Source organism: Eucyclogobius newberryi, unplaced genomic scaffold (assembly GCF_026437365.1).
Source record: "Eucyclogobius newberryi isolate DKJ021-1_F unplaced genomic scaffold, fEucNew1.0.hap1 SCAF_5, whole genome shotgun sequence".
In the NCBI taxonomy this organism is placed as follows: domain Eukaryota; kingdom Metazoa; phylum Chordata; class Actinopteri; order Gobiiformes; family Gobiidae; genus Eucyclogobius; species Eucyclogobius newberryi.
This window is the reverse complement of record NW_027316167.1, coordinates 29,002,398-29,030,338: the sequence shown is the minus strand read 5'-3', so window position 1 is coordinate 29,030,338 and position 27,941 is coordinate 29,002,398. Positions and strand designations below refer to the sequence as shown.

Below are 27,941 nucleotides of genomic sequence, written 5' to 3'. Positions count from 1 at the left end.
CTCAGATCTATGTTTCACTATCGGCAGGTGACTATGGACCAGTAGATTCACTCTGTCACTGCATCCAACAGATCAGTTTGTGGATGCAAAACAACTTCCTTCAGCTGAACTCAGACAAGACTGAAATAATCCTTTTTTGGCCCACAGAAACAAAGAGAAAGTGTTAGCGGTCACCTCCAGAGTCTCGCTCTAAAACCTACAAACCAAATTAGAAATCTGGGGGTAATAATGGACTCAGACTTGAACTTTAATAGCCACGTCAAATCAATAACATCAGCAGCTTTTTACCATCTAAAAAACATTGCCAAAATCAAAAATATAGTGTCAAAACCAGATTTAGAGAGACTTATCCATGCGTTTGTCTCCAGTAGATTAGACTACTGTAACGGCCTGCTCACTGGTCTCTCCAAACGAGCTGTAAAACAGCTGCAGTACATCCAGAACGCTGCTGCTCGGGTCCTGACTAGAACCAGGAAGTATGATCACATTAGTCCTGTTCTCAGGTCTCTGCACTGGCTCCCTGTGGCTCAGAGAATAGACTTTAAAGCAGCTCTGCTTGTGTACAAGTCTCTCCATGGCCTAGCACCAAAGTACATCTTGGATTTGTTAGTGCCATATGAACCATCTCGGACTCTGAGGACCTCAGGGACCGGCCTCCTGCGGGTGCCCAGAGTCAGGACAAAACATGGGGAATCTGCGTTTCAGTTTTATGCAGCTAAAATCTGGAACAGTCTTCCTGAAGATGTGAGACAGGCTTCTACTCTGACAAAGTTCAAATCTAAGCTAAAAACAGTTTTGTTTAGCTGCGCATATGACTGAAAGGATTTTTTCTTTGCACTCTTCTCTTTTGTTTGTGATTTTATTAGTTTAGAAAATCAGTTGGATTGATAATTTTTAATTTAGTTAATTTTATTGTAGTTAATTTTTATCGTTGCACTCTTCTCTTTTGTTTGTGATTTTATTAGTTTAGAAAATCAGTTGGATTGATAATTTTTAATTTAGTTAATTTTATTGGTATTTCTGTAATTTCTTTGTGATTTGAATGCATTTTTCCTGCTGTGTGAAGCACTTTGAATTGCCTTGTGTATGAAATGTGCTCTACAAATAAACTTGCCTTGCCTTGCCTTACACACCAATAGCCCTGCCATCCACTGCTCTGATGTGACCCTGATGTGAGCTGGGGTCAGCATGAGCAGACCTGACGGATGTAGCTCTAACTGCTCTAAGGTTAGGTTCACATTCAAAAAAGTGCTAAACGAGGCCCTCTGCACAAACGCAATACACAGTCCATCCACATTACTTCTGATCACCGGCTGCCTCCGGGGGCTCACTCTTCTCCCTCTCCTTGCATCGCTTCCTTCTTTGTTTACCGCGTAGAGGTTGATTTATGTCGGCCGCCGCTTGCCAATGCTTGCTGGGCGGCGTGGGCGCGGCGTAGCAACTGAAAAGAGGGAGAGCAGAAGGGAAGAGAAAGGGCAAAGCTCAGTGATGGATCCGGAGAGAGTGGGAGCAGAGGGAAGCACAGTAACGGTTTGGGAATAGACAGTGAGGAGGTGTCGGAGCAGCCACAGGTGTCGCACTCACGTTGGTGTCTTTCACGTTCACCGCCTCAGGCATGGTCAGACTTGAGTGTTTCTTATGCAGCCTTCTCATTTCATAAGGTCTGTGTGTCAGATTGAATCACTTATCTAGTCAAAGTAAGAACATAAACCTGGTAATTGAATCCATCTCTGGAATATCAATACAAAGAACTGTATGTCACATCAAGAAGCAATGCATTCAGACAGATTAACATGTTCTAGCAATTTGAGTTCAGTTTATTACTGTCTTGTTATTATAATTTGTTTTCTTATTTCTCATTATTTTTGTTGATGTTGTACAAACTAACGGGTCAGAGACTGCATTTGGAACAACTGCGGGCAGCGCCATTAAAAGTAATGGGCGCAATTCAGATGGCCCTCTGAGCACTGGCTGCGGAGGTGTAGCGGATTTTCAGATCTGAGAGTTTATTTTCACCAGATGCCACAACACTCTGTAGGCTCTTTTTCAGTGGAGCTCATCAGTCTCGCCAACTTGGAAGTTTGCTCTTGTTCCAGAAGTGAATTTGTCAAACATTTTTGCCATAGACGTTTAGAGAAATGTTAATATTAGGAGTTATGGGCACGATGAAGTCTAAGCAGCTACAGTATGTGGTAACGCATGCTGTAAAGCATTGCAATTTATAAAGTTACAAATGTGTTGCCCATGGCTACAATTCGATGTGTTTACAACATGTATATCAGTTCTGTTCATTAACATAATTGTCTGGTAGTTAAACTCTTAATTACATTTTGAATTTGACCTAACAGGTAAAATGCAAAACAACAAAGTATGGACTTTACCTTCATAAACAAACAGGATTGTGGGTGAATTTGCTTTATTATAAGGCCGTGGCTGCAGAGCCGCGGTGCGGTCAAATAACCCAGCAGTTTCAGGAGCCGCGGCATATAGCCGCGCCATATAGCCTCATGGCTAACCCTAACCCTGACCCTGACCCTGACCCTGACCTTAACCCTGACCTTAACCCTAACCTGGCGCGGTCTAATAGCCCAGCAGTTTCAGGAGCCGCGGCACAAAAAAACCCTTGCAGTTTCGGCCGCGGCTCTGTAGACACTCCCATATTATAATAACATGAACATTTAACAGTCCTGCAATAACTCGTATAAGTGAAATAAAAAGTAAGCCCTACTTGTTTAAACATCTACTTATCTAATCTAATCTATGTAATTAGAATACGATTCATAAACAGTCACACTCACAAAAGTTATACACGTGATATACGTTTGGTTTTACACTCAATAGCATGCACTGTCCTGACCACTGCCCTGAGAATAACACTCATCAAATTAATTTAATAACTATAGATTTCCTTGTCTTAGCATTGACATTGTAATACGGTTCATGAACAGGCACATGCGGGCGTATGATTGTGTATGGATAATAATCTACAATTAAACACAATGACTGGTATAAGGTACATTAACAATTTGTAAATGAAGATCGAATGCAGTTCCTTCTTTAGTTTAGCATTTTAACAACACTGCTAATGGATATTGAAAATTACCATATCCAAACATGAACCATAAATAGATACACTCACACTGCACTCACACGCATGAACCTGGGAATGGGATTCTATTAAAATGCTGCCACATAAACAAGCACATGTGCATGTTTGTGGTGTGTGCTTGAGTAGTGATATTACTCTGCGTACAGGTCCATAAAAAGCCCCAGGCACCCAACTGAGCACATGTGCCTTGGTTTGGACAGATCTATTCACAATCAATGTATAAATTAAGGCACATGGACAATTAGGAAGTGAATTTATGATATAAATAATGTATTAGATCTGTGTCACAAGGAAGTTTTGTGTGTATACTCTACAGTCTTGCAGCTGCAGCTGTGAATATGAACTGTTTGCTTTTGCTTCAGCCTGTTCCCTTTGGGCTCTGAACAACATTAGCCATGTAGATGTATTATGTACAATGATGAAAAAATGCCCAAATGCACAATAGCATGCACTGTCCTGACCACATTATTAAAAAAATTATAAATAGTAATACACTAAAATCATTGGTTCTCAAATTTTGAAATGTGAATGGACTATTGACCTATTTAATAGCAAAGTCATGTTGTCCTGAAATATTTTAAAATTTTATCTTCAAATTATTCAAAGTTGAGTTATAGTATTGGTAGTCTTTTCAAACTAATGTAATGTAATATAAAATAATTTGGGATTGTGTGCCAGACTATTGTATTACAAAAAATAATATACAATTTCATTAAATATTTTCTCAAGATCCTGAGCATGATGACATTCATCATTTTTGTAACACATGTTGTGATTTGCTGTTGCATTGACTAAATTCTATATTGCTTACTAGCATTGATGGACAATGGTGATTTATGCTTGAAAATAACCTTTTGTCTCTTTTATTGTCCTGGCCGCAAATTGTTATTTGATGCTGTGACAGGAATTCGATTTCTAAGAGGACAAAATGAGATCTGAAAAGCGGCAAAAGTCATTGCAATATATTGGCGCAATATATTGGCACCACATGGGCAGCAGTAAAAGAAACAACTGAGCTTTCTGTGTATTATTATTCCTTAAAATTGTTATACGTGTGCTCAATTCATGTTTTAAAGTCTAACCTTAAAACAGACCAAAATGATTTTGTTTCTTGTTTTGCAGCCGGTCAGTTGAGCCAGTCGGCATACTTTTCCCTCCAGCTTCCCTACACGGTGCTGGGCCTCGGACGCAGCGCCAACTTTCTGGACCATCTATTTGTGGGCATCCCGCGGCAGACTGGAGAGATGGTGAGGAGAGATGAGCGCTGTTTTGTATTACCTGGAGCCCGAAAGCATCCATGTAGAGCTGCAGGCAGGAGTGAGGGGGGGCTGACGTCTGATTAGAAAAGAGGGCCTGCATTTGGTGTGTTCAGGCTCAGATGGAAGCATCACTTTTAAATTGTGGATTCGTCCGTCTGAAGTGCACCACAATGTACTTTTCCTTTGCATTATTTGCTAGTGTAGTGTTTGCATTTTATCCAAGGACATGCACTACTCGCTCCTAAACCATTTTGTCTACTCCAGTTGTCATTCATTTATGAAATTTCCCCATGTATGGACAATAAACTTTGAAACTGTATAATAACAACACTTCATTTTTCTGGACTTGATGATCAGTAATTATGACACCACTGATATTTTGCACATAAATAAAGATGGCACTGTTTTAGTTTTAATTATATTGTTAATGTAGATCCATCTATCTCTGGTTTTTTATAAAATAATCATTCAATAGACTATTACCAACATATTTGACCCTGATATTGCTGTATTCCCCTGTAAATTGCTGCCTTGCAATTTCCACTCAAATTACCACTGCCTACTGCGAGTCGCTTCTTTATTAATAAACCATAATATACATAATGTATAGCATCATAGTCTGTTACTCTGCCCGGCTCCCACTCACCATCTGTACAGCGTCTTTATTTTTCCTGCACTCATCATCTTCATGCCTGTGCCGCCCTGTACACTTGTCACACTCAATATTAGCCAAGGCAGTGCTTTTTCCTCCTGTCCCATGGGGCGCTGGGGTCCTCGTCAAACAGCTGATTAGACTTGCAGATGCCCACTTCCGCGACTCAGAAGCTAAAGTGCATTGAGTACACTCCTAGTTGCTTTGTTGTCACTTGCAAAAGAAAAGTTTTTCCTCTTCTACATTCCAACTAGTTTGAATGCATTGAATTCATAAACGTTTTGAGATGTGGCCATTATGCTGAGCAGATTCTATTTTTAATCGCATGAGACCGAGGCTGCGTCTCTTCATTGTAGTTTACTTGTAAAGAGGGGGAATGAGGAACGCCTATCTGGAGTCTGGACTACTACAAAGCCTTGTGGATCCCCGTGATCATCGCCTCTCTTCCTCGCTCTTCTTCATATTCTTGTTTTGGTTCGGTGAAACTTAGGTCATTATCCTGTAACTGTCTCTGCTGCAGTGGCCTTTACAATTTCCACCTGCATTATAAAGCGGTTGCCAGCTGGGCCACACGCAGAGATGTTTTGAAGACATTAGACTTGGATAACGTTCATCAATTCTGTCCAGTCTTCACCCCCTCCCGGCTCATCTGTGCGGCCCTCTCCTCCTCCTCACTTATCCTGCACCCAGGGGACCCTCTTTGCTGCTAAGAGTGGTTTACTTCACTAATCAGTCCCCTCCTTGTCACTCTCACTCTCTCAGCTTCATCCTCCATTTCTGGATATATCTCTATGGTGCACTCAGTGTGCCAGTTTTTCCTTGGCTTTGAACCCGGGTGTCTTCTCTCTTTCCTCTGAAGATTCGGAAGCACTTTTCTCTTCTAAACAGCCAGATCGGATCTGCTCCCAGGCAGTAGTCTTCAGCTCTGTTCCCCCGCCAGTCGTGGCATCAGCAGCAGTGCTTTCCAAGAGCTAAGCGACAATGGCTGCCAGCGAGAATGTGCTTGTTCTGTAAAAAGAAGCATGGTTATTGCATGCTTTTACAAAATAGCTGCGAGATGGGGTTCCACTCTAATGAAAAACAAGACCACATTTGTACAATTGTGTCATCTTTATAAGACATGCCAACATAAAATGGCCGAGCAATTAGTGCTCTCTCCTCCCAAGAAGGAGATCATGGGTTTGATTTCTGAGCCAGTCACATGGTCTCTCTGGGAGGAGTCTGCATGTCCTTCCCATGTTACCGTGGGTTCTCTTCGGGTTCTCCGGCTTCCTCGGTCCAAAGACGTGCATGTGTTAGGTCAATTGGCCATTGCAAATTGAATATAAGCGTGAATAGGTGTCTGTTTCTGTGTTAACCCTGCGATTAGCTGGCCCCTGTCCAGGGTGTGCCCCGCCTAAGGCCCAAAGTCACTGGGATAGGCTCCGGTCCAAACAGGAACAAGTGGTAGAAAATGTAATTTATAAATGTATACATTTTAAGTTCTCGGTGACTACTTCTTTTTTGAATAGTTAGTAGTAATTCAAGGCCCTGACATTTTTGGCTTTTAAACTGAAGTTATAGGTGTGTTTGGAAAAAATCTAATTATGAGCATAACTGAATTTGGCCGTTATCATGAATTTAGAAGCAGAATGACAAGCAAACAGACAAAGTCGTTCTCCTTGTGTATGCAGTGATTGGTTTACACAGTGCAGGATCTCGTGGCATGTGTGTGCTTTGTATGTGTCGGTTCACATTCAGATTGTGCTTCCAATGAACTGCTGAGATTTGAGCTGAGAAGACGAGTCCATTTATGAGATGACAGAAGTCTATGTATATTTTATCAAGACAGAGGCTGTGATTATAACACATTTTCCAGATGGCTTGGTCCTCTCACATGCAGATGCACAAATACACATGAAGACTGCAGCATGTATGTGCACACACACGCACACACTCAGCCTACTACTGTGCCACTTTCTCACTGCTGTCGCCATTTATTTCAGCCAAGAGGTCATCTGTGACTTGAATGTGGTCTTAAAATAGACAAATCATAGTAAAAAATGTACCTACTTATTCCTCCTTACAGCACATACATGTTAGTGTTTGTGGAATATGCAATGTATTTTATTGTATTGATGGTGACAGTGATACGGCATTGTTTTCTTTTACAGGAAATAAGGAAACAGGAGTGGACCGCCATTATTCCCAACTCTCAGCTTATTGTCATCCCTTTTCCACACGATCAACCCCGCAGGTATTCTACTTCCTACAGCCTACTTATGTGCAAAATTAACCAAAGTGCGACCTTCATGTCTATAGTATCAAATGAAACCGTAAGAGTTTATTTATATATATATATATATATATATATATATAGAAACTCTTACGGTTTCATTTGATTCCACTTAACAATCAACTCTACAATGTGTAGTGTGCAAAGTAAAAGGCTAGATCATCTGAGCGTCTTCAGGAGGAACACTGTGCCTCTCCGTTTAGTTAAAAAAATGAGGAAAATATGTCTTGTTTTATCAACCAACATGATTACGTTTTTAACATTACAAATAGAGTGACGCCTAGCGAAATCTTATAAAGCAAAATTTTAGGCACTTTGAGGTTTGATTTCACACAAAAAATACATTATCACATCTATGGAAGACTCGTTTCTGGGCGCAGCAGTTACAGTTGTGGCCACTAATCACCCCTGGATCATTATGTTATTTTTTGGACATTTTAAATTGCAATATTGATTGAAAATGACTTAATTAAAAACAAGTCTGCAACGCTGTTCTCAGTCTACGTCTTTACGGTCCGTCGCCCCATGGAGAGCTGCAGTTCACGATGACGATATGCTGATTTTGTATTTATTTTTTCATATGTGCCAAAAACAATAGCTACTGTCAAAAAAATAGCTACTGCCAAAAGTGAAGAGCAGATTTCATGGTGAATCTGTCAGAGCGACGGTGTCTTGTCCGCAGTAGAATAAAGATTACTCAAACATGCATGTACTACTCTAAATAGGGCCAGATGATCTTTGATAGGTTTAATAAGCAGGGGAAATAATTAACATATGGTTAAACGCTCCTTAAATTAGATTTGATATAATATGTTTATTTTAAGGCTTGAAGGGGTGTGTCTTATCCAGTTAATATTATAGATCCGTGTGTAGAGCCGGTCCCAATAGAGCTGGGCAAAGTGTAGTCACCATACAGTCTATGCATATTATTAACAATATACATATGATTGTAAATATACATAAAAGCACAGAGCTGATCGAGTGTAGGATGACTGTGCTGAACTGTTTGTGGTCCTTCATCCTGTGGATCTCGTGCACACCATGAACCTGTAGTCTTGAGATTGCCTCTTGTAAACATCTGCAGTCCAGTACGATGTGCGGGTCAGAAAAGTCTCTCCGTCCAGCCAAATGTCAACTTCCTTTACAATGTGCTGGAGCTGTGAACTCAGCTAGTGGTGGATTCCAAATATATGGGCCTGATCGCTTTGCACCTGGTCAAAGGACAAGTCAAACTGACAAAAAATCTGTCTGGAAAAAGATGACAAATCATCAAATACAAACCAGAGAAACTGTTGCTATCGGCACTTTGATGAAGTTCTGGTGCAATGCGCTGCAGAAAGAGCCGGCAGAGACAATTAATGTGACACAAGACGAGGTTAGTGATGTGTGGTCCTAATGGTAGACAATATGACCATGTACATTCATTGGCTCACAAAGAAAGTTATTTCAGCCATTTAGCCCAAATATTTTCAATAGCATTACACCATTGTAACTGTTTCTGCCGTTACAAAAGAGGAATGATTCAGGTGTATGGATGTCATAAGGCGCTGGTACAGCTGGCAGCCCGGTGTAAACGCTCTCTCTTCTTTCTCACACTTATTGTGCTTTATCTCCTATATTTTGTAAATATAGTTAGTATATTTTTTCTATTTTACTGTACGATAGGGACACGCGCTGGAATAGTTTTTTAATTCAACTGTTTTTGACTTTTTTCGGCTGGATTTGAGCGTTTTTCGTTGCGTTCGTTGTGTTGTTGTGACGTGAGCTAGCTCCGAGCGAGCCCACCAGCCCCCCCCCCCCCCCCCCCCCCCGCGCCCTCCGGCCGCGCTAAAGTACGGCGTGTCGTCGGTACACGTTTATATACACGTTTATATGAAAGAGGAACTTCACGAACGATCGGGACACGCACTGGAATCGCTTTAAATTAACTTGTTTTGACTTTGTTCGGCTGGATTGAGTGTTTTCGTCGTGTCGTTGCGATGTGTTTTGGCTCTGAGTCCCCCGGCTCCGGCCCCGCCCCCCCGTACCGCGTTTCCACAAAGGAGGAACTCATGAAACTGCAGAGAACAGTCGTCTTACCCGGAGATCGTCACGTTATCCCGTCGCAATACTGACCTAACCTAATACTGATGTGCAATTCTGTCGTATGTGCAATTACTGTGAAATTCATGTGCAATCTATGTGCTGTCGTGACACATATTCATGTGCAATTACTGTCGGGATCACATGCAATGGTATTTATGTATTTATTTGTCTATGGGAGTTTTTATTTATTTATAGGAGATCTTCTACTGAAAGTGTTTTTTCAGACTTCCTATAAGTGATCTGTTCTTCTGTATCTACCTCTGTATCTACCTGCGTTGCACCAATGAAATTTCCCCATGTGGGACAATAAAGGATTATCTTATCTTATCTTATCTTATGGTTTCTTTTAGTAATTTCTTCTGTCAAGACTGCATTAAGTTTCTGGTTGCATTTGCCCCCTGTGGTTAAATCATGTTTATCCCTCCCGTTTATGGAGGTAGAAGTTGTGACAAATACATTCCAGCTGCATGTGGGATTTTGGAGTGCCTGCGCCCAGGAGACATCGTGCTGGTTGATCAGTATTTCATCATCAGTGACCTGTTGGCTCAGAGTGAGTCGACTGTCATCTCCACACAAGACTCTCTATCATTGATGAGTCATGTGGAGGAGGCTCAGATTTAAAAGCTTCAGAATCATTTTAGACAAAGTGCCCATCAACATTGCTCCAAAACTGGACAAAATTGTGAGAGCATTGTGGAACATGCAACGTTATCCATATTGGAATGTATACACCTGTAAATGAGTGCAATATGTTTACTTTGTCGGTGTAATCCCTCATTCGTCCAGGCGTGTTCCATAGTAGAAAAAGCTTCAGTTGTAGTCATCTGGACTCAGTTTGAAAAATAGACGTTTCGACTCTCATCCAAGAGTCATTGTCAATAAAAGAATTTAGGTCGAGAACTCCGATATTAATACTATTCTGTGGTAAGACCCGCCCATTGGGAGGAGCCTTCCTGAAGTAGAAAGAGTTGTTTGTTTCAACAGAAACTCCCCCCTTGTATCTACCGAGCTAGCCTATTCAGAATCTTAATGGGCTATTAGAATCCTCTTTGTCTTTGTGAGACCCTGGCTCAACCACCCTGAGTACCTGATTAGCATCTGAATGTCCTCTACCTTTCCAGGGGTTCAGTAACCCATTATAAATAACAGGAAGATTAAACCTTTGCCCTCCATTTCTGTTTAAAGAAAGTCTTTCTTTTTTAACAAAAATAGCTTCCTTGACTCCTCTTTCAAACCATCTTTTCTCCCTGCTTAAAACCTTCACCTCACCGTCTTCAAACGAGTGATTAGAGGCTTCAAGGTGGAGATGCACGGCACTCTGAGGTCCTGAACTAGTATTTCTTCTGTGCTGATAAAGCCTCTTGTGTAGAGGCTGTTTCGTCACACCTATGTAACGTTCTTTACAACTTTCTTCACTGCATTGGATCGAATAAACTACATTGCTCTGTTTTTGAGTCGGCAACTTGTCCTTTGGGTGAACCAGTTTTTTGTCTTAAAGTGTTTCCTGGTTTAAAATAAACAGGGACTTCGTGTTGTCTAAAAATTCTCTGCAGTTTTTCCGAGAGGCCAGACACATAAGGGATAGAGACACCCTTCCTTCTCTGTTCAGTTTCCCTTTTGTCCTGCTTCTTGGTTCTCTTCACTCTGTTGAGAGCCCAAGCGGGGTAACCACAGGCTGAGAGGGCATTTCGGACATGTTTTTCCCCTTTCTTCTTGCCCTCTGAGCTGGTGGGCACACCTTGAGCTCTGTGTTGTAAGGTTCTGATCACCCCCAGCTTGTGCTGTAGTGGGTGGTTGGAACCAAAGAGCAGATACTGGTCCGTGTGTGTAGGTTTCCTATATACTTCTATTTGGAGTTTCCCGTCCTCTCCTCTGATCGTGGAACAATCAAGAAAGGCCAAGCGATTCTCCTTAGCGTCTTCTCTTGTAAACCTGATATGTGGGTCCACAGCATTGATGTGCTCAGAGAAGGTTTCCAGCTCTTGTTTCTTAATTGTTACAAAAGTATCATCGATATAGCGGAGCCACAGTTTTGGGGCTATGCCTGAGAATGAGGACAGTGCCTTCTTCTCAAAGTGCTCCATGTACAGGTTGGCCACTATGGGAGAGACGGGCGAGCCCATGGCACAGCCATGAATCTGTCTGTAAAATTGTCCCCGGAATTGAAAGTAAGTGGTGTTCAGACAGATGTCCAACAGTTTACATATGTGTTCAGGTGTCAGTTTGGTCCTTTCCTGTAGGGTGGTGTCTTCCTGCAGTCTGAACCTCACCGCTGCTACTGCATCAGTGGTTGGGATGCAGGTGAACAGGGACACCACATCATATGAAACCATGAGGTCATCTGGGTCCAGTTGGAGATGTTTCACTTTATCCACAAAGTTGTGCGTGTTTTCCACATGATGTTCCGAATTCCCCACAAGCGGAGCCAATATAGTTGTTGATTCTCAACGCAGCTGATTACGAAGCCAAAGTCCACACCCTCCTCGAGGACACGACCACATACGAGCGCTTGAAAAGAGATCCGACCAGTGGCTACAAGAAGAAAGTGATAGACTGTTTACAAAGGCTGGAAAAAGAGGAAATGATAGACCGGCCTCTGTATTACAGACTGTATCCTGGGGAAGCCATGCCCTGCATTTATGGCCTCCCAAAAATACACAAAAAGGAGGTTCCACTCAGACCCATAGTGTGCAGCACAGATTCCATCACTTACAATGTGGCCAAGCATTCAACAACTATATTGGCTCCGCTTGTGGGGAATTCGGAACATCATGTGGAAAACACGCACAACTTTGTGGATAAAGTGAAACATCTCCAACTGGACCCAGATGACCTCATGGTTTCATATGATGTGGTGTCCCTGTTCACCTGCATCCCAATCACTGATGCAGTAGCAGCGGTGAGGTTCAGACTGCAGGAAGACACCACCCTACAGGAAAGGACCAAACTGACACCTGAACACATATGTAAACTGTTGGACATCTGTCTGAACACCACTTACTTTCAATTCCGGGGACAATTTTACAGACAGATTCATGGCTGTGCCATGGGCTCGCCCGTCTCTCCCATAGTGGCCAACCTGTACATGGTGCACTTTGAGAAGAAGGCACTGTCCTCATTCTCAGGCATAGCCCCAAAACTGTGGCTCCGCTATGTCGATGATACTTTTGTAACAATTAAGAAACAAGAGCTGGAAACCTTCTCTGATCACATCAATGCTGTGGACCCACATATTAGGTTTACAAGAGAAGACGCTAAGGAGAATCGCTTGGCCTTTCTTGATTGTTCCACGATCAGAGGAGAAGACGGGAAACTCCAAATAGAAGTATATAGGAAACCTACACACACGGACCAGTATCTGCTCTTTGGTTCCAACCACCCACTACAGCACAAGCTGGGGGTGATCAGAACCTTACAACACAGAGCTCAAGGTGTGCCCACCAGCTCAGAGGGCAAGAAGAAAGAGGAAAAACATGTCCGAAATGCCCTCTCAGCCTGTGGTTACCCCGCTTGGGCTCTCAACAGAGTGAAGAGAACCAAGAAGCAGGACAAAAGGGAAACTGAACAGAGAAGGAAGGGTGTCTCTATCCCTTATGTGTCTGGCCTCTCGGAAAAACTGCAGAGAATTTTTAGACAACACGAAGTCCCTGTTTATTTTAAACCAGGAAACACTTTAAGACAAAAAACTGGTTCACCCAAAGGACAAGTTGCCGACTCAAAAACAGAGCAATGTAGTTTATTCGATCCAATGCAGTGAAGAAAGTTGTAAAGAACGTTACATAGGTGTGACGAAACAGCCTCTACACAAGAGGCTTTATCAGCACAGAAGAAATACTAGTTCAGGACCTCAGAGTGCCGTGCATCTCCACCTTGAAGCCTCTAATCACTCGTTTGAAGACGGTGAGGTGAAGGTTTTAAGCAGGGAGAAAAGATGGTTTGAAAGAGGAGTCAAGGAAGCTATTTTTGTTAAAAAAGAAAGACCTTCTTTAAACAGAAATGGAGGGCTAAGGTTGTGATAAAATGTGAATATATGATTATATTTCTGTGATGTATTTTATCTGCATAATAGTGATATTTTATCTGCATCATTAGTCTAAGAGAAGAACGGGTGTGTGACAGCATTTGTTTGTGAAGGGGTCGTAAAGATGGGCCAAAGAATGTTGCCCCAGGGGGGGGAGTTGCACCCCCCCTTGCAGGCTTGATCTCTACGGAAAAATACCAAGTGCCTTGATGTGAGGCTGACCAATGAGAAATGTGACCCGCCTATTCCAGAATATCTAATAAAACCAACCAGCATGGGAAAAAACAGTGTGAGACGCGGGGGTGAGACGCAGGAGGGTCAGCCAGGCTCCTTACAACGGCCTGGCTGACACAGTCCCCGCGTTTTCTCCCATGCATGCCACACAAATGTCTGATGTTTCTGTGTCGTTTCATATTCTAAGTTGAATTGTGTTCTCAATGTGTTAAGGAATAGCATCGGGTGTATGTCTAATTCCATGACATTTTCTGGTCCTATCGAGCCGGACGACAAGCAGCCCCTTCGCGGAGATTGACGGGTGAATCGGTGAAGTCTGTGCACAGCTGAAAGAAGTCCACTTTTCCCGTGGCCGCCCATCGCACCTCAGTCTCCGCGAGGAGAGCGCGTCGTTTCGAAGCAGCAGGAGAACACAGGCGACAAAGAAGGTCAGACAAAAACTTTGTGTGTGAAAAAGAGTTAGCCATAAAACGTTTTATGCATTAGTTTGATATTTACTGGAAAAATATTGTAGACTTATGGACGAGATAAGTTTCTCACATAAGCAAGGCAGTTAGGTATTACTGAGGAAATACCCAGTTTCATATTACTGAGGAAATACGCAGTTTAGGTATTACTGAGGAAATACCCAGTTTAGGTATTACTGAGGAAATACCCAGTTTAATATTACTGAGGAAATATGTGTGAATGTAAGCGCTGTGCACGAGCGAAGTAAGTAAGAGAGAAGTGTGAATGTGTGAATGAGGATTAATAAGTGATTCACTAACGAGTGTGAGAATCACAATTAATCATACAAGGGTCACAAGGCGTTATTCTGAGAGATCTAAAATTTGCAGTCACGGGTGAATCTTTAAACACCTAGCATTATCTCCGGTGGAAAATCAATAAGAAATTCTACTAGAAGCTTGAGATATGACGTGACTGTAAAGCAAGTAGCATTTCTCTCAGACGACCGAGACCAAATAATGCCAAAATTATCACCCCAAACTGTAAAAAGACAAAGGAAAAGTCATAAGAGGATTTTCGAGGGAGACTTCCAGGGTGCTCAGATGACGTGGCAGAGAGGGGGAGATAAGGGGGGTCAACAAGACAGGAGAGGGGAAAGCAGTTCAGAGGACGCTCTGAACTGATGAAATAAGAAAAACTAAACTCAGCTGGTTTTAAATTTTAGTATTTGAGAGCTCTGTATTTCAACAAATTTAGGGTTTTGTTTGATTGACAACAATCAATTATAAAGATTGTATTAAACTTGATAAGAGATGAAGATGAATTCAGATTTTTATAGATGGCCAATTTTTTGGGGAATGTGATCACAGACAGGACACTTCCTGTCCCCGACATAGAAGACAAAAGTTGTGTTTTTACGGTATTGTGTTTTTTGTGTGCACCAAACAAAGCCACGTTTTGTTTTGTTTTATTTTTGGACTTGACAAAATTATCTTTTGGACTTATTATGTAACCATAATGCATGACTAGATGAAAGTACAGGACGAAAAGACAGAAGTGTTTTTAAATTTAGAATCAAATGCAGGCACAGGCCTGGGAAATGATAATATGGGTAAATGGGTGACTACTGATGTTTTTGGACATAGGAGTAGAATGAGTAGTAAGTAAAGTGATAGTAAAAGTTATATCAGTAACTTATTTATTTGTATTATCATGAGGAAACCTCGTATTGCATGTAGACGTAAGTGAGGGAATAAGTTAAATAGTGACGTCCAATGCCCTCCCAGGAAAGACATGAATGGGTCATTAACTAGGGCAATTGACGCAGAAGTGGGGGGACATGGGACATACATGTGTTTATTAACTAAAGACAACAGGACACCAAGTCATAAAGATAGCCAGAGATAACAGGGGCTATTGACTGGCAAAGAATCTGGAGGACTCAGGATGGAGCAGATGTCCGTTAACTTTACGGATCACAGGGACACCAAGAGGTTACACCTCAGGGGGGGTTGATTGATGGGTAATAGGAAAAGTTAAAATTAACAGGGAAAGAATTTGACATTCTAAAGTAAATACCTGAAGGATTGTGGAGATTCAATCAAGAATTGAATAGATTTAAATAAGACAATATCATCTAAATTTAGACGTTATAGAAGTTATGAAAACCAGTGATAACAGGACTTAAACATTATAGGACTCAGGACGGAGGCAAGAGATGGTTAGACTGATAAAATGATGTGCCTTATAACCAAGGGGAAGGTTTAGGATCGTTTTGATTGTTATACACATATAGACTTGCTAGAACAAACTAATACACAATGTTTGTAACGCACCACATGAGCAGGTGTGAGAGATTGAGTTTGAATCTCACCTGAAGCACATATAAAAGATTAGCACATATTACATTAGATGTGTGACTTTATTCAGGCCACACAAACAGAGGAGATGTGAAATTATTAATTATGTGAAGAATTCTAAGTTGTGAACTGACCCTTATGGCCAGCTCAACGGGGGAATTATTGAGATAATTATTATTGTTTGATGTATTTGAATCACACACACACACACACATACATACACACACACACACACACACATACATACGCGCGCACACGTGGAGACCAAACATTTAGAGTTTGAAACATTTAGAGTTTGAAACATTTGGAGTTTGAAACAAATGGTGGTAAAACAGATAGGTTAGGGCAGTGTCGGATAACAGACACACAGGGTGGGGGCCCAGTGCCGTGGAAGGGGGGGCTCAGCCAGGGATGTGACCACTGAACTGTGAAAGGTCAAGAGGTGACATTGCGGAGTGTAAGACAGACGCAATTCCATCTCTTCCTTGATTACATCCTGGATTAGTGAACGTTGTAAACTATCTGGATTATTGAATTTTGTTTAAATGTAGAATTGTGTAGAAGTTTGAGAAATGGGCAAAGCCATTTATCAAATGGAGGGATATACGTGTAAACAAATATTCCGAATCAATAATTACTAAAAAAAAATTGTAAACAAGAAAACTGTTTGAAATACACTGAACTGTCGAAAAGACTTTGTTTATCACCACAGCAGAACGTGTTGGAGATGTGGTGTTTACAGAGACGGAGCCAAGTGGACAGCCAGTGGACGGAGCCACACCGTGTCGTCCTCACACCGACCATTGGAGGGACGAGAACATGGGTGCTCTCATGGGAAAGTGAGAGAAATGTCTGGACAACACAGCGGCAGATCCATAACATCGCAGACGCAGGACTTCGTTTGTATGAGTTTTGTCCAGAGTCTACGGTAGAGTACGATACTCTGCTACAATGGACGGGAGACAGATTCTACAGTACGCAAAGTACTATACTCTGCTATGCTGAACGAGAGCCAGAGGCTACGGTGCGCAGAGTACCATACTCTGCGAAAAATAATCAACAGTTATCATCATCACAGCGATGACGGTAATATGGGTGCTGAACACCTGTATTATACAATCGGGACAATCAGGACAATCGATCAACATACACAGACATGGAATATAGAGGGAAGAAAATAAGTGATCAACATGAAAGGTTGTGAAATGCATGATGTGTAATAATGTACAATGTATAATTGACATGACAGAAGCTGAAGAAACACAATGGCATATTATACAGCCACAGTTGTTTGCACTAACTAAGAGAGTTTTTTTTATCTGCTACAACATAACTACATGTAATGTTAATGAGATTATGAATTGAGATGGGAAATGTACCAGTTCATATGTGTCATAGGTGTGACCGAAGCGAGCAGCGAAAGGAGGTCTCTTAAGAAACCAAGAGAGGACGTATGGTGATGTGGGGACACTTGTGGGACGTTGTGCCTATGTATCGCTTTTGTGATCAGCATCACCCAGAACCATACCGCAGGGTCAAGGTCGAGAGGTTAGAGGACAATCTGGTTCCAGTAGCACCTGATACTACGTATTTGATTCTATTGGGGTGTCCAGAGAGGTCCCTGACGAGTCAAACTGACTGACCAGAGAGCAGCGGGTTTGAGGGCTTTCCGCTTGTACTTCTATATTTCCCATCACACCGCACAAATTATAGACAAGATAAATTGTCTGTTCGTCAAATTACAGAGATTGACCAATCTGACTCAAAATTTAGGACAGTAATGCTGTAGAAATGTTGTGGGCCGAGAGAAAAGAAGTGTGTTCAATGTTGAGAAATGTGCATAAACTTTTTGTGTGTAAAAGTGTCATTTTAACAACAATATGAAAGACATGTTGAAAACTGAAAAGAAAAATGTGTTTAGCATATGATACAGTGACTAATGCTTTGATAAACAGGAGGGAAATGTGATAAAATGTGAATATATGATTATATTTCTGTGATGTATTTTATCTGCATAATAGTGATATTTTATCTGCATCATTAGTCTAAGAGAAGAACGGGTGTGTGACAGCATTTGTTTGTGAAGGGGTCGTAAAGATGGGCCAAAGAATGTTGCCCCAGGGGGGGGAGTTGCACCCCCCCTTGCAGGCTTTATCTCTACGGAAAAATACCAAGTGCCTTGATGTGAGGCTGACCAATGAGAAATGTGACCCGCCTATTCCAGAATATCTAATAAAACCAACCAGCATGGGAAAAAACAGTGTGAGACGCGGGCGTGAGACGCAGGAGGGTCAGCCAGGCTCCTTACAACGGCCTGGCTGACACAGTCCCCGCGTTTTCTCCCATGCATGCCACACAAATGTCTGATGTTTCTGTGTCGTTTCATATTCTAGGTTGAATTGTGTTCTCTATGTGTTAAGGAATAGCATCGGTGTATGTCTAATTCCATGACAAAGGTTTAATCTTCCTGTTATTTATAATGGGTTACTGAACCCCTGGAAAGGTAGAGGACATTCAGATGCTAATCAGGTACTCAGGGTGGTTGAGCCAGGGTCTCACAAAGACAAAGAGGTTTCTAATAGCCCATTAAGATTCTGAATAGGCTAGCTCGGTAGATACAAGGGGGGAGTTTCTGTTGAAACAAACAACTCTTTCTACTTCAGGAAGGCTCCTCCCAATGGGCGGGTCTTACCACAGAACAGTATTAATATCGGAGTTCTCGACCTAAATTCTTTTATTGACAATGACTCTTGGATGAGAGTCGAAACGTCTATTTTTTCAAACTGAGTCCAGATGACTACAACTGAAGCTTTTTCTAATATGTTTACTTGAAAATGAAATTGTTGTTCAGTGTTCAACTTTCCTTCTTTGAACAAAGGTAAAACACTAACAAATTGCATAAAGTTTTGTATTTAAGCTACAAAGAGATGTTATATTATTATCAAATGAATACTATTTTATATATATAATATGTTTGAATGCCTCATACGTTCACTTGAAGCTCAAATCCCGGGAGTGGGTCCAGATGAACTTATTATAACGCATTATAACCACATTTGCCAAACTGCTAGATACACGCCTACTTTCTATAGATTGATGCCCGCTTTCAGCCTCTTCACTTCAATGGCCAACTTTTTTAGGTGTTTATTTTGTGTTTTTTGTGTTTATTTGAAGCACTTTGGTCACTTTGAGTCTTGTAAAGAGCTCTATAAATTAAGATTGATAGATCGATTGTCTTCAGTATAACTTGCTAAAACTTGCTTTGCTAAAGTCTGTTAACTGTGTTCCCTTTTCAGTTGGAGTGCCAAGCTGTACCTGACTCCTAGCAACAGCGTGCTGCTGACGGCCATCGCTTTGATAGGCGTGTGCGTGCTCATCCTGGTCATCATCGGTGTCCTCCACTGGCAGGAGAAGGTCAGGACACAATCGGGCGTGCACATAATGGTCTATTTAATGCTGCCCTCTTCCCGGTGATTTACTGCGGTGGCGTTTGTACGAGGGAAAGAGGGTGAGCTGGCTGGACACGAGGAGGGTATGTCTCGTTCCACCTCCTGTGGTGAGAGAGACTTGTACCTTTAGTCTCACTGCGGCCAATTTTACGCTTATTCCTGTTAAAGTTACAGGAGTGGATTCTGGTCACTTTGGCCTGACAAGACTGGCAAAAAGAATCACTCACATCCACAAAACATTACACTCCTATTTATAACAATATACAGGCACTAATAACTCTTCTGAAAATATATATTTGCATATATTCAACCACATGCATTATTAAAAGCCATGCACTGTATTGCACTAATGACACTAACATCATTTGGATAGATTTTCCATAAACATAATGTAGCAACAAGTAAGAATCAAATGGTATATAACATAAATGTAGGTTAACCGTGTTCTTTCAGTTTAAAAACAAATGTATTTACCGGTAAGTACTGTATTTTCCAACTATAATTCGCACCCGAGTATAATTCGCACCAGCCAAAAAATGCATAATAGAGAAGAAAAAAACATATAAGTCGCACTGGAGTATGAAATGCAGTTGAAAGTGTAAAAATAACAAATAATATCACACATAAGTCACTCCAGAGTATAAGTATAAATTTATTTATAAGTCACACCCCGGCCAAATCTATCTAAGTGCGACTTATAGTCCGGAAAATACAGTATATTTCAGAAAACCAATCAAAACAGAGACGATTACCACCCACCTGTCCGCCGGCGAACATTTTCTTTATCTCAAATATTCTCTTACATCATCACTTTTATTTTCGTGGTCAATACCAGCAAGCCATACATCATCTTAAAGCTTATTTTCTCAACAAAACGAATATGTCATTGATTTACATTGAATAATATGCCCCAAGAAGCAATTGCCAATAGTTTGTGAGAAAGTCTCAACTTTTACAAACGCATGTCCTACCTGTTTGCTGTTTATGACGGACGAAACGGCTTTAATTCTGTACATCCTTGTACTCAGTCTGTCCGTAAGGAACCATTGAAAAACAATATCCACTTGTATTTTTCCTGAAGTTATCCAATTTCGAGATATTGTCAAGTAAACAAACTTTTCTTCGTTTCTCGCCGGACGAGAATGCGCTTGTCCGGCGCATTTCTCCGTCCATAACACATTACCTGTTTGACTTATACGATAGTGTTTGACATCGATCTCTTCCTTAGACTGTTACCTACAGAATGAGACCATCCATGATTTTTTCTGTCACCGGGTTTGTTTGCTACAGCCTCCGGAGGAAAAAAATTCGGCGCTTCCGAAGCGCGCGTCCATCTTTGTTTTTAGCCCTTAGCTTCTGCTAACAGGCACGCAGGAGACTTTGAGTGACATATTATTCTAGCCAGTCAGGAAACCTTTTTCCTGATAGGCGGGACAAAGGGTTTATTTACACAGAATTCTCCCTGTTCTCGTGCGTAAGGCTCCGGGAAGGCTGTAAAGAGCCAGATTTCTCTGCAGGATTTTGCGCATAACGTTTTCTGAGTTTATTAGCCTTTTGGACGTGCATTTATTATACCAATACAAAAATAAAATAAAAATATTATAATTTTTTTTTTTTTTTAACCTCTATATGGGAAATTCATGGGTAAACTCATATTTACACATTTTCACATATTTTTTTTTTAGCGGTTATAATTGCTATCAGTGGCCTACAAAACATCAAAATGTATGTTTTATGATCATAGAGGTGCTAAAATTGTAATAAAACAGTTTGGCACAGTTGGCACATATTTGGATCACGAATATACTTTTTGATACAAAAAGGTCAACAGCACCAAAATGCCTGTTCCTAGAGATCTGAAACTTTACACAGTTGTTGTCAACAAGATAAACATCATGTACAGTGAACAGCATATGCACACAATGAAATATGTCATGCTCAGGACCATTACAAATTGACAATATTCAGGCGAGACTAAAAAAGGATGTTTTGTTTATGTTTGGGCTTCTGTAGTGTAAGTTCTGACAGTGTTCATCTGCACATCTGCAGAAACTAGAAGGCCTAAGCTTTCTAATGATGCATCACACTTGCATGTGGAACATAAGATCCTCTTTTAATAAGCAATGCCATTTGGGTATGTCCAACCATTGTGCACAGGGCGAAAATAGGTGGGTGGTAACAGGTTAAACATACAAATGTACTTAGTATTTAGTCAGTATAAAGTCAGTATTGTACGACAGCATATCCCAAAATCCAATACTTCCATTTATTATTACTACCGAACCCAAAACTTGTTAGAATATGTTATCAGGGTATTTGTTTCCTCGGCATACTGTTGTGTACTGGCGTTGCTGTCTGTAGCTGGCACCCACTTGTACCATCTGCCATTCAAGGGTGTGTGCTTAGCTTGTGACGGAGAAGCAGAAAGGCGCGCGCTTCCACAAAATGGCTCTAATTGCGCTCTTTTTTTTATATATTTTTTTTTATATATATATATATAGACAAATACCCACGTCCCCCCCTGGAAAAAAAATATATATATTTTTTTTTTTTCAGGGGGGGACGTGGGTATTTGTCTGAACTGGCAGTTTGTTTGAATATACGCGCTGATGTAGCAAGCTTGACTTCCTCTGCAGGCACATGTGACTAGAGGTGTCGGGTATAAATAGAAACGATGTGTAGCAGTCATTCAAGTCAGTTTGTAATCTTATGAAGTCTGATCAGATCTGACTATTCTTTAAAGCAGTGGTTCTCAAACTGCAGCCCCCAAAATAACAACTGTCCCCCCCCAAATCTAAGTAGCCTCATTTCTAATGTTTAGTTTTAGGATATACCGTATTTTCCGGACCAAAAAATGCATAATAGAGAAGAAAAAAATATAAGTCGCACTGGAGTATGAAATGCGGTTGCAAGTGTGAAAATAACAAATAATATCACATATAAGTTGCTCCGGAGTATAAGTATATAAGTATAAATATAAGTATAAGTCGCACCCCGGCCAAAACTATAAAAAAGGTGCGATTTATTGTCCAGAAAATACGGTAGATCTGTATAAATTACTTTTTTAGGCCAACAAATAAGAATCTACATTTGCCTCAGCATTTGAACCCTTGTTTAATAATACAATTATCGATTTGCAGTGTTTCCCTCATATCATCCGGAGACCCCCTGAAGTCATTTCACGACCCTCAGGTTGAGAACCGTTGCTTTAAAGGACACCTATAATGCAAAATGGTAGTATTTACAGTAGTCATGACTGCACCTCAGCTCACAATTCAACTGGACTACATTCTAAGACAAACTGGCCTGGATGTGATGACAAAGAATGGGTAAAATCTGCTCTAACCTTCACGCGTGTGTGCGATTTACAGCGGCTTGTTTCCGCCGCTCGCCGCCGCTCGCCGCCGCTCGCCGCCGCTCGCCGCCGCTCGCCGCCGCTCGCCGCCGCTCGCCGCCGCTCGCCGCCGCTCTTTACGGCTGATCCTCCTGCACCCCTGATACGGCGGGGCACAGCGACCGCATTGATTGACATTTGGCATTTATACCTGTTTGCGCTGCTGCTTCTGGTATTTGCTGCCGTAATAATAATAAAAGCCAAGGTTGAGGCACTGGGCAAGGACGGGGTTTTGGGGCTATTCTACCTAACACATACATGTCTTTGGATGGTGGGAGGAAGCCGGAGAACCCGGAGAGAACCCACGGTAACACGGGGAGGACATGATGTGGGATAAAGCATAATATGATATTAATAATAATAAATCTCGATTATTGTGTATTTAAAATGGAGTTTTGTTGAGTTGGACATTTGATTGACAGCAACATAGCAGTGTTTTACCTGATGGATATATTTTTGTCGTCATTATCTGAAAGTATATAGAGAAATGAGCCTCAAAGGAGCTTCCCACCTGGATATTTAGTCTTAGTCGCTGCACCATCATTAAATCTGTTGGATGGACACAAATCAATGCTCCCACTGCTTGATAATTACTTAGGCCTCTGGATGACAATTCAAAGCAATCCCCTGGACAGTCAATTAGGCCCAGTTTTAGCAGCAGCAGCACAGCACAGCACAGCGCTGTACATCGGTTATCCAGGGAAGGAAAAACAACTGCATTGCAATCTGTTTCCAAACAAGTAAAGAAGAAAGTTAAAATGATCAGTCGATCTCAGTGGGACTTTTCTGGTTAAATAACGCTCAATAAAAGATAAAACGGATCAACCAACCTCCACATCACAGACTAAAGGTAAAGGATTCCAAATGGATTCTCGTTAAAATCTCTAATGAGGAAAAGATTACATTCGGACTTAATGTGAAAATGGACAAATTTGACAGACCGTGCGGCCCTCAGTGGCAACTGTTGTTGTGATTTAGGGCCTTACAAAAATTAATTGAATTGGAATTTAATTAAATGGGACGTTTTCTTTAGGTTTTGTGTTAATAAGATTTTATTTTATTTTTATTTATTTATTTATTTTTTAATTTAACTATTATTATTTATTAATTTATTTATGTTTTTGATGTATTTTTATTTTTTATTTGGTTTATGTATTTTCTCTCTGGTCTTCGTTTTTCTGTGTTTATTCTTTTGTTATAAATCAGGGTTTAAAAAAAACTAAATTAAATATCAAAAATGGATTTTGTTTTAATAATGCACCATATAGTCTGGGATGTCTTAAGAGTGTGCTATGAATGTACTACAACAAATGACTAAACTTAACTAAGTATTGGACTCATTTGTTATTACCCGTTGGCATTGGGTGTGTATTTGTTGAATTATGGATTCATGCATATTTCATTTTATTTTTCCAAGTCTACATGTAGAACTATAGTTTTAAGGATCCAAAGAGGCCGTATAGGAAGCCTGCTGAGTTTCAAGTTAATCCTGGATGTCTTTGCACCTCCTTGAACACCGTGCGTGAAACGGCAACAACGCAACACGATTTGATGCAACACAAAAACCCCATCTCAACATGTTTGAAGTCTACAGGGGGCCGAGTCTGGGGTGCCACTTCTTCTGCCAAACCTCACAACATAACTGCGAGTTTTCACACCGCACCCGCAGCCTGTTTTTAGAAAGATTAGCTCAGAATTCCCAAATGAACGCACCAGGCGTCTGCAACCAAAACAGAGAGTACAAAATGATGCTTCAGATTGTAAAAGCGAAACAGTGACAAGCCGGGATTACTGCTAACATTCAGTCATGTTATTTTATTCATTTTATTCATTTTATTCATTTTATTCTGGTTTTTTTATGTATTTATTTATTTATTATGATTATTATAATTGTTATTATTATTATTATTATTATTATATGTTTAGACGAGCCTTATTGCATTATACTTATTATCAAACAGTTGTTTGGAAGAAATTAAAGGTGCACTATGTAACTTTTATGGTGGAGAGAAAGCCATCTGCTTGTCTCCATGGAGATTACTTTGCTTGTAATGTGTTTTTATTGCTGATAAACAGCCCCGTTCACCAGAAATGTTAAATAGTGTACCTTTAAGTTTTCTGTTTAAATTAAGATGCAAAAAGAGCCCAAACGTTAAAGAAAATGCAGTTCATAAAGTGATATTTCTGCTGCGTTTCTGTTGTATTTCCCTGATATTTCTGATATTTCAATGATATTTCTATTATATTTCTATGATATTTCTGTTGTATTCCTCTGATATTCCTCTGATATTCCTCTGATATTCCTCGTGGTTGATTTTCTGCCCGTTCTCTTCATTCGTGTGACGCCATGACAACCATTGACAGGCAAATGCGCGCACAGTTCTATTGTCTCATTGTCAGGATTATCCCCCCAATCAAATGAACAACTAATAATGACCATAATAACTCTTCAGCCTTTTATCGATGTCAAAAATATATATCAAACGTGTCCTCTTCATAATGTATTATTGTAGCTGTGTTTCATATTCAAAAGTTAAATTCCCCAGAAGCATAGAAACAACACGGCTTATTTATTAAACTCAAACTGTGTTAACTGCAGCAGAGTTCACCACATTGAACTTTTACTTTCACACATTTTCACCACAGACTTTTTGTTTTGTTTTAAGCAATTAGCTTTTGTTGCACCAGCCAAGCTCATTTTGCACATTTGTTTCTGCAACTATCGCGTTCATTTGTCTTCCCCCCGTGTAATTGTCTTTCCTAACAGCATTTGTTTGTTTGTTTGTTCAGAAAGCGGACGACCGGGAGAAGAGGCAAGAAGCCCACCGATTCCACTTCGACGCCATGTGAAGAGCGAAAAGGCCAACAAGTTGATTCTCATTTGCCCCCGAAACGTTTCATTTTTAAATCGTCTGTCCTCGAGCCGGACGTTAAAAATGAACGCTGAACTTTATTTATTCATCCCAGCGTTAGAAGTCCAGGACGCAGAGAAATCCTTCAGCAAACACATCTCCAGACCATCACAAAGATCGATAAAAGTAGTAAAATTGTACCTTCTCCACACGTCTTACTTGAAATCTGTTCCGTTTTTGCAGATTTGTTTGTCTTTTTTAGCCGACCGATCTCACTCGCCATGATTAATCACCTCTCAGTCGCTCTGCTCCGATCCAGCTTCCGTCGGACTGCAATGCATGATGGGAGTGCCAAAATACCTTTTTTTTGCGTTGCATTTCCAAGCTCCAACGTGTCCAACCGATAACTTCATTCTGTGTTTTTTTCTGTGTTTTTCTAAGGTGTTTGCACTTTTTAAACGAATGATTAAACGTGGGCGTGATTGTAATTTATTTTGCTCAGTGAAGTCGATTTGCAAATTAATGTTTAAATGGCTAAATGTTTACTTGGCATTGCTGTGAATAAATGTTTCTCCTAATTAAATGAACGTACGCTTTATTGTTGTTGTTGTTGTTGTTGCTGCTGCCGTTTTTCTGATCTTTTTTGTGAAATATTGGACTTTCAAACTCTTGGATGTGGCAGTTGTAAATCATTCTCTTCTGTCTGAATGTGAGGATGAAATGAGAGTTTAAATTGGGGGATGTTATTGCCCTTGATTGGTCTGGAGACTCCTCAAAGGCTCTGAAGGTCTCCGAAGACCTCTTTTTGAAAACCAGATTTCATCCAAAAGCTTTGATTTTGATTGCTCTTTGCTCCGTACGTGTGGAGCCAGTTAATGCCAGAGATTCAGACCAATCGGGAGGTTTAATTAGCCGTAACGCTTAATAAAGGAAGAGTGGGGTACAGGAAGTGGAGTCGCTACAACAATAAAACGCTTGTCTACTTTGGCTGTTGGTCTAATCCAAAGTCATGTATTGAATGATTATGTGATTACCGTATTTTCCGCACTATAAGGCGCACTGTCAATGAATGGTCTATTTTTGATCATTTTTCATATACAAGTCGCACCGGACTGTAAAGCGGATTAAGAGGAACAAAACGTGTACCACACAAAATTGCCTTGAGGTGAGTAAACACAACTAGAATTAATCCATATATAAGGCGCAAGTCGTTTTTTGAGAAAGTTAAAGGTTTTTAAGTGAACCTTATAGTGTGGGAAATACGGTACACCTCTTAAGACACATGAGTATTTCTAATGAACTCTAGGCATATTCCTTAGCACATGTGTGGAACTTGTGTTTTACATCCACCAGGAAGTGAGAGGTGGTCTTGACTTCTCTCACTGCTGCGTGTGCTCTCTCTCTCCTTCTCTCACTGCTGCGTGTTCTCTCTCTCTCCTTCTCTCACTGCTGCGTGTGCTCTCCTCCTCTCACTGCTGCATGTGCTCTCTCGCTCTTCTCTCACTGCTGCGTGTGCTCTCTCCTCCTCCTCTCACTGCTGCGTGTTCTCTCTCTCCTTCTCACACTGCTGCGTGTTCTCTCTCTCCTCTCACTGCTGCGTGTGCTCTCTCTCTCCTCTCACTGCTGCGTGTGCTCTCTCTCTCCTTCTCTCACTGCTGCGTGTGCTCTCTCTCTCTCCTCTCACTGCTGCGTGTTCGCTCTCTCCTCTCACTGCTGCGTGTGCTCTCTCTCCTCTCACTGCTGCGTGTGTTCTCTCTCTCTCCTCTCACTGCTGCGTGTTCGCTCTCTCCTCTCACTGCTGCGTGTGCTCTCTCTCCTCTCACTGCTGCGTGTGTTCTCTCTCTCTCCTCTCACTGCTGCGTGTGCTCTCTCCTTCTCTCACTGCTGCGTGTGCTCTCTCTCTCTCTCCTTCTCTCACTGCTGCGTGTGCTCTCTCTCTCCTTCTCTCACTGCTGCGTGTGCTCTCTCTCTCTCTCCTTCTCTCACTGCTGCGTGTGCTCTCTCTCTCCTTCTCTCACTGCTGCGTGTGCTCTCTCTCTCTCTCCTTCTCTCACTGCTGCGTGTGCTCTCTCTCTCCTTCTCTCACTGCTGCGTGTGCTCTCTCTCTCCTTCTCTCACTGCTGCGTGTGCTCTCTCTTCTCTCACTGCTGCGTGTTCGCTATATCCTCCTCCTCTCACTACTGCGTGTGCTCTCTCTCTCTCACTGCTGCGTGTGCTCTCTCTCTCTCTCCTTCTCTCACTGCTGCGTGTGCTCTCTCTCTCCTTCTCTCACTGCTGCGTGTTCTCTCTCTCTCCTTCTCTCACT

At 41.3% G+C, this 27,941-nt stretch overlaps 1 protein-coding gene across 1 annotated transcript in view; it reads left to right on the top strand.

Annotated features, from left to right (window-relative positions):
• itfg1 (integrin alpha FG-GAP repeat containing 1) overlaps positions 1-26,223 on the top strand; it is a 131,125-nt gene extending 104,902 nt beyond the window's left edge. Inside the window, exons 15-18 of the mRNA XM_072464665.1 lie at positions 4,232-4,356; positions 7,174-7,256; positions 19,238-19,355; positions 25,575-26,223. Coding sequence (XP_072320766.1) covers positions 4,232-4,356; positions 7,174-7,256; positions 19,238-19,355; positions 25,575-25,634 — 386 coding nt within the window. The 3' untranslated portion in view covers positions 25,635-26,223. The remainder of the gene's footprint in view (positions 1-4,231; positions 4,357-7,173; positions 7,257-19,237; positions 19,356-25,574) is intronic.
• The last annotated feature ends 1,718 nt before the right edge of the window (positions 26,224-27,941 follow it).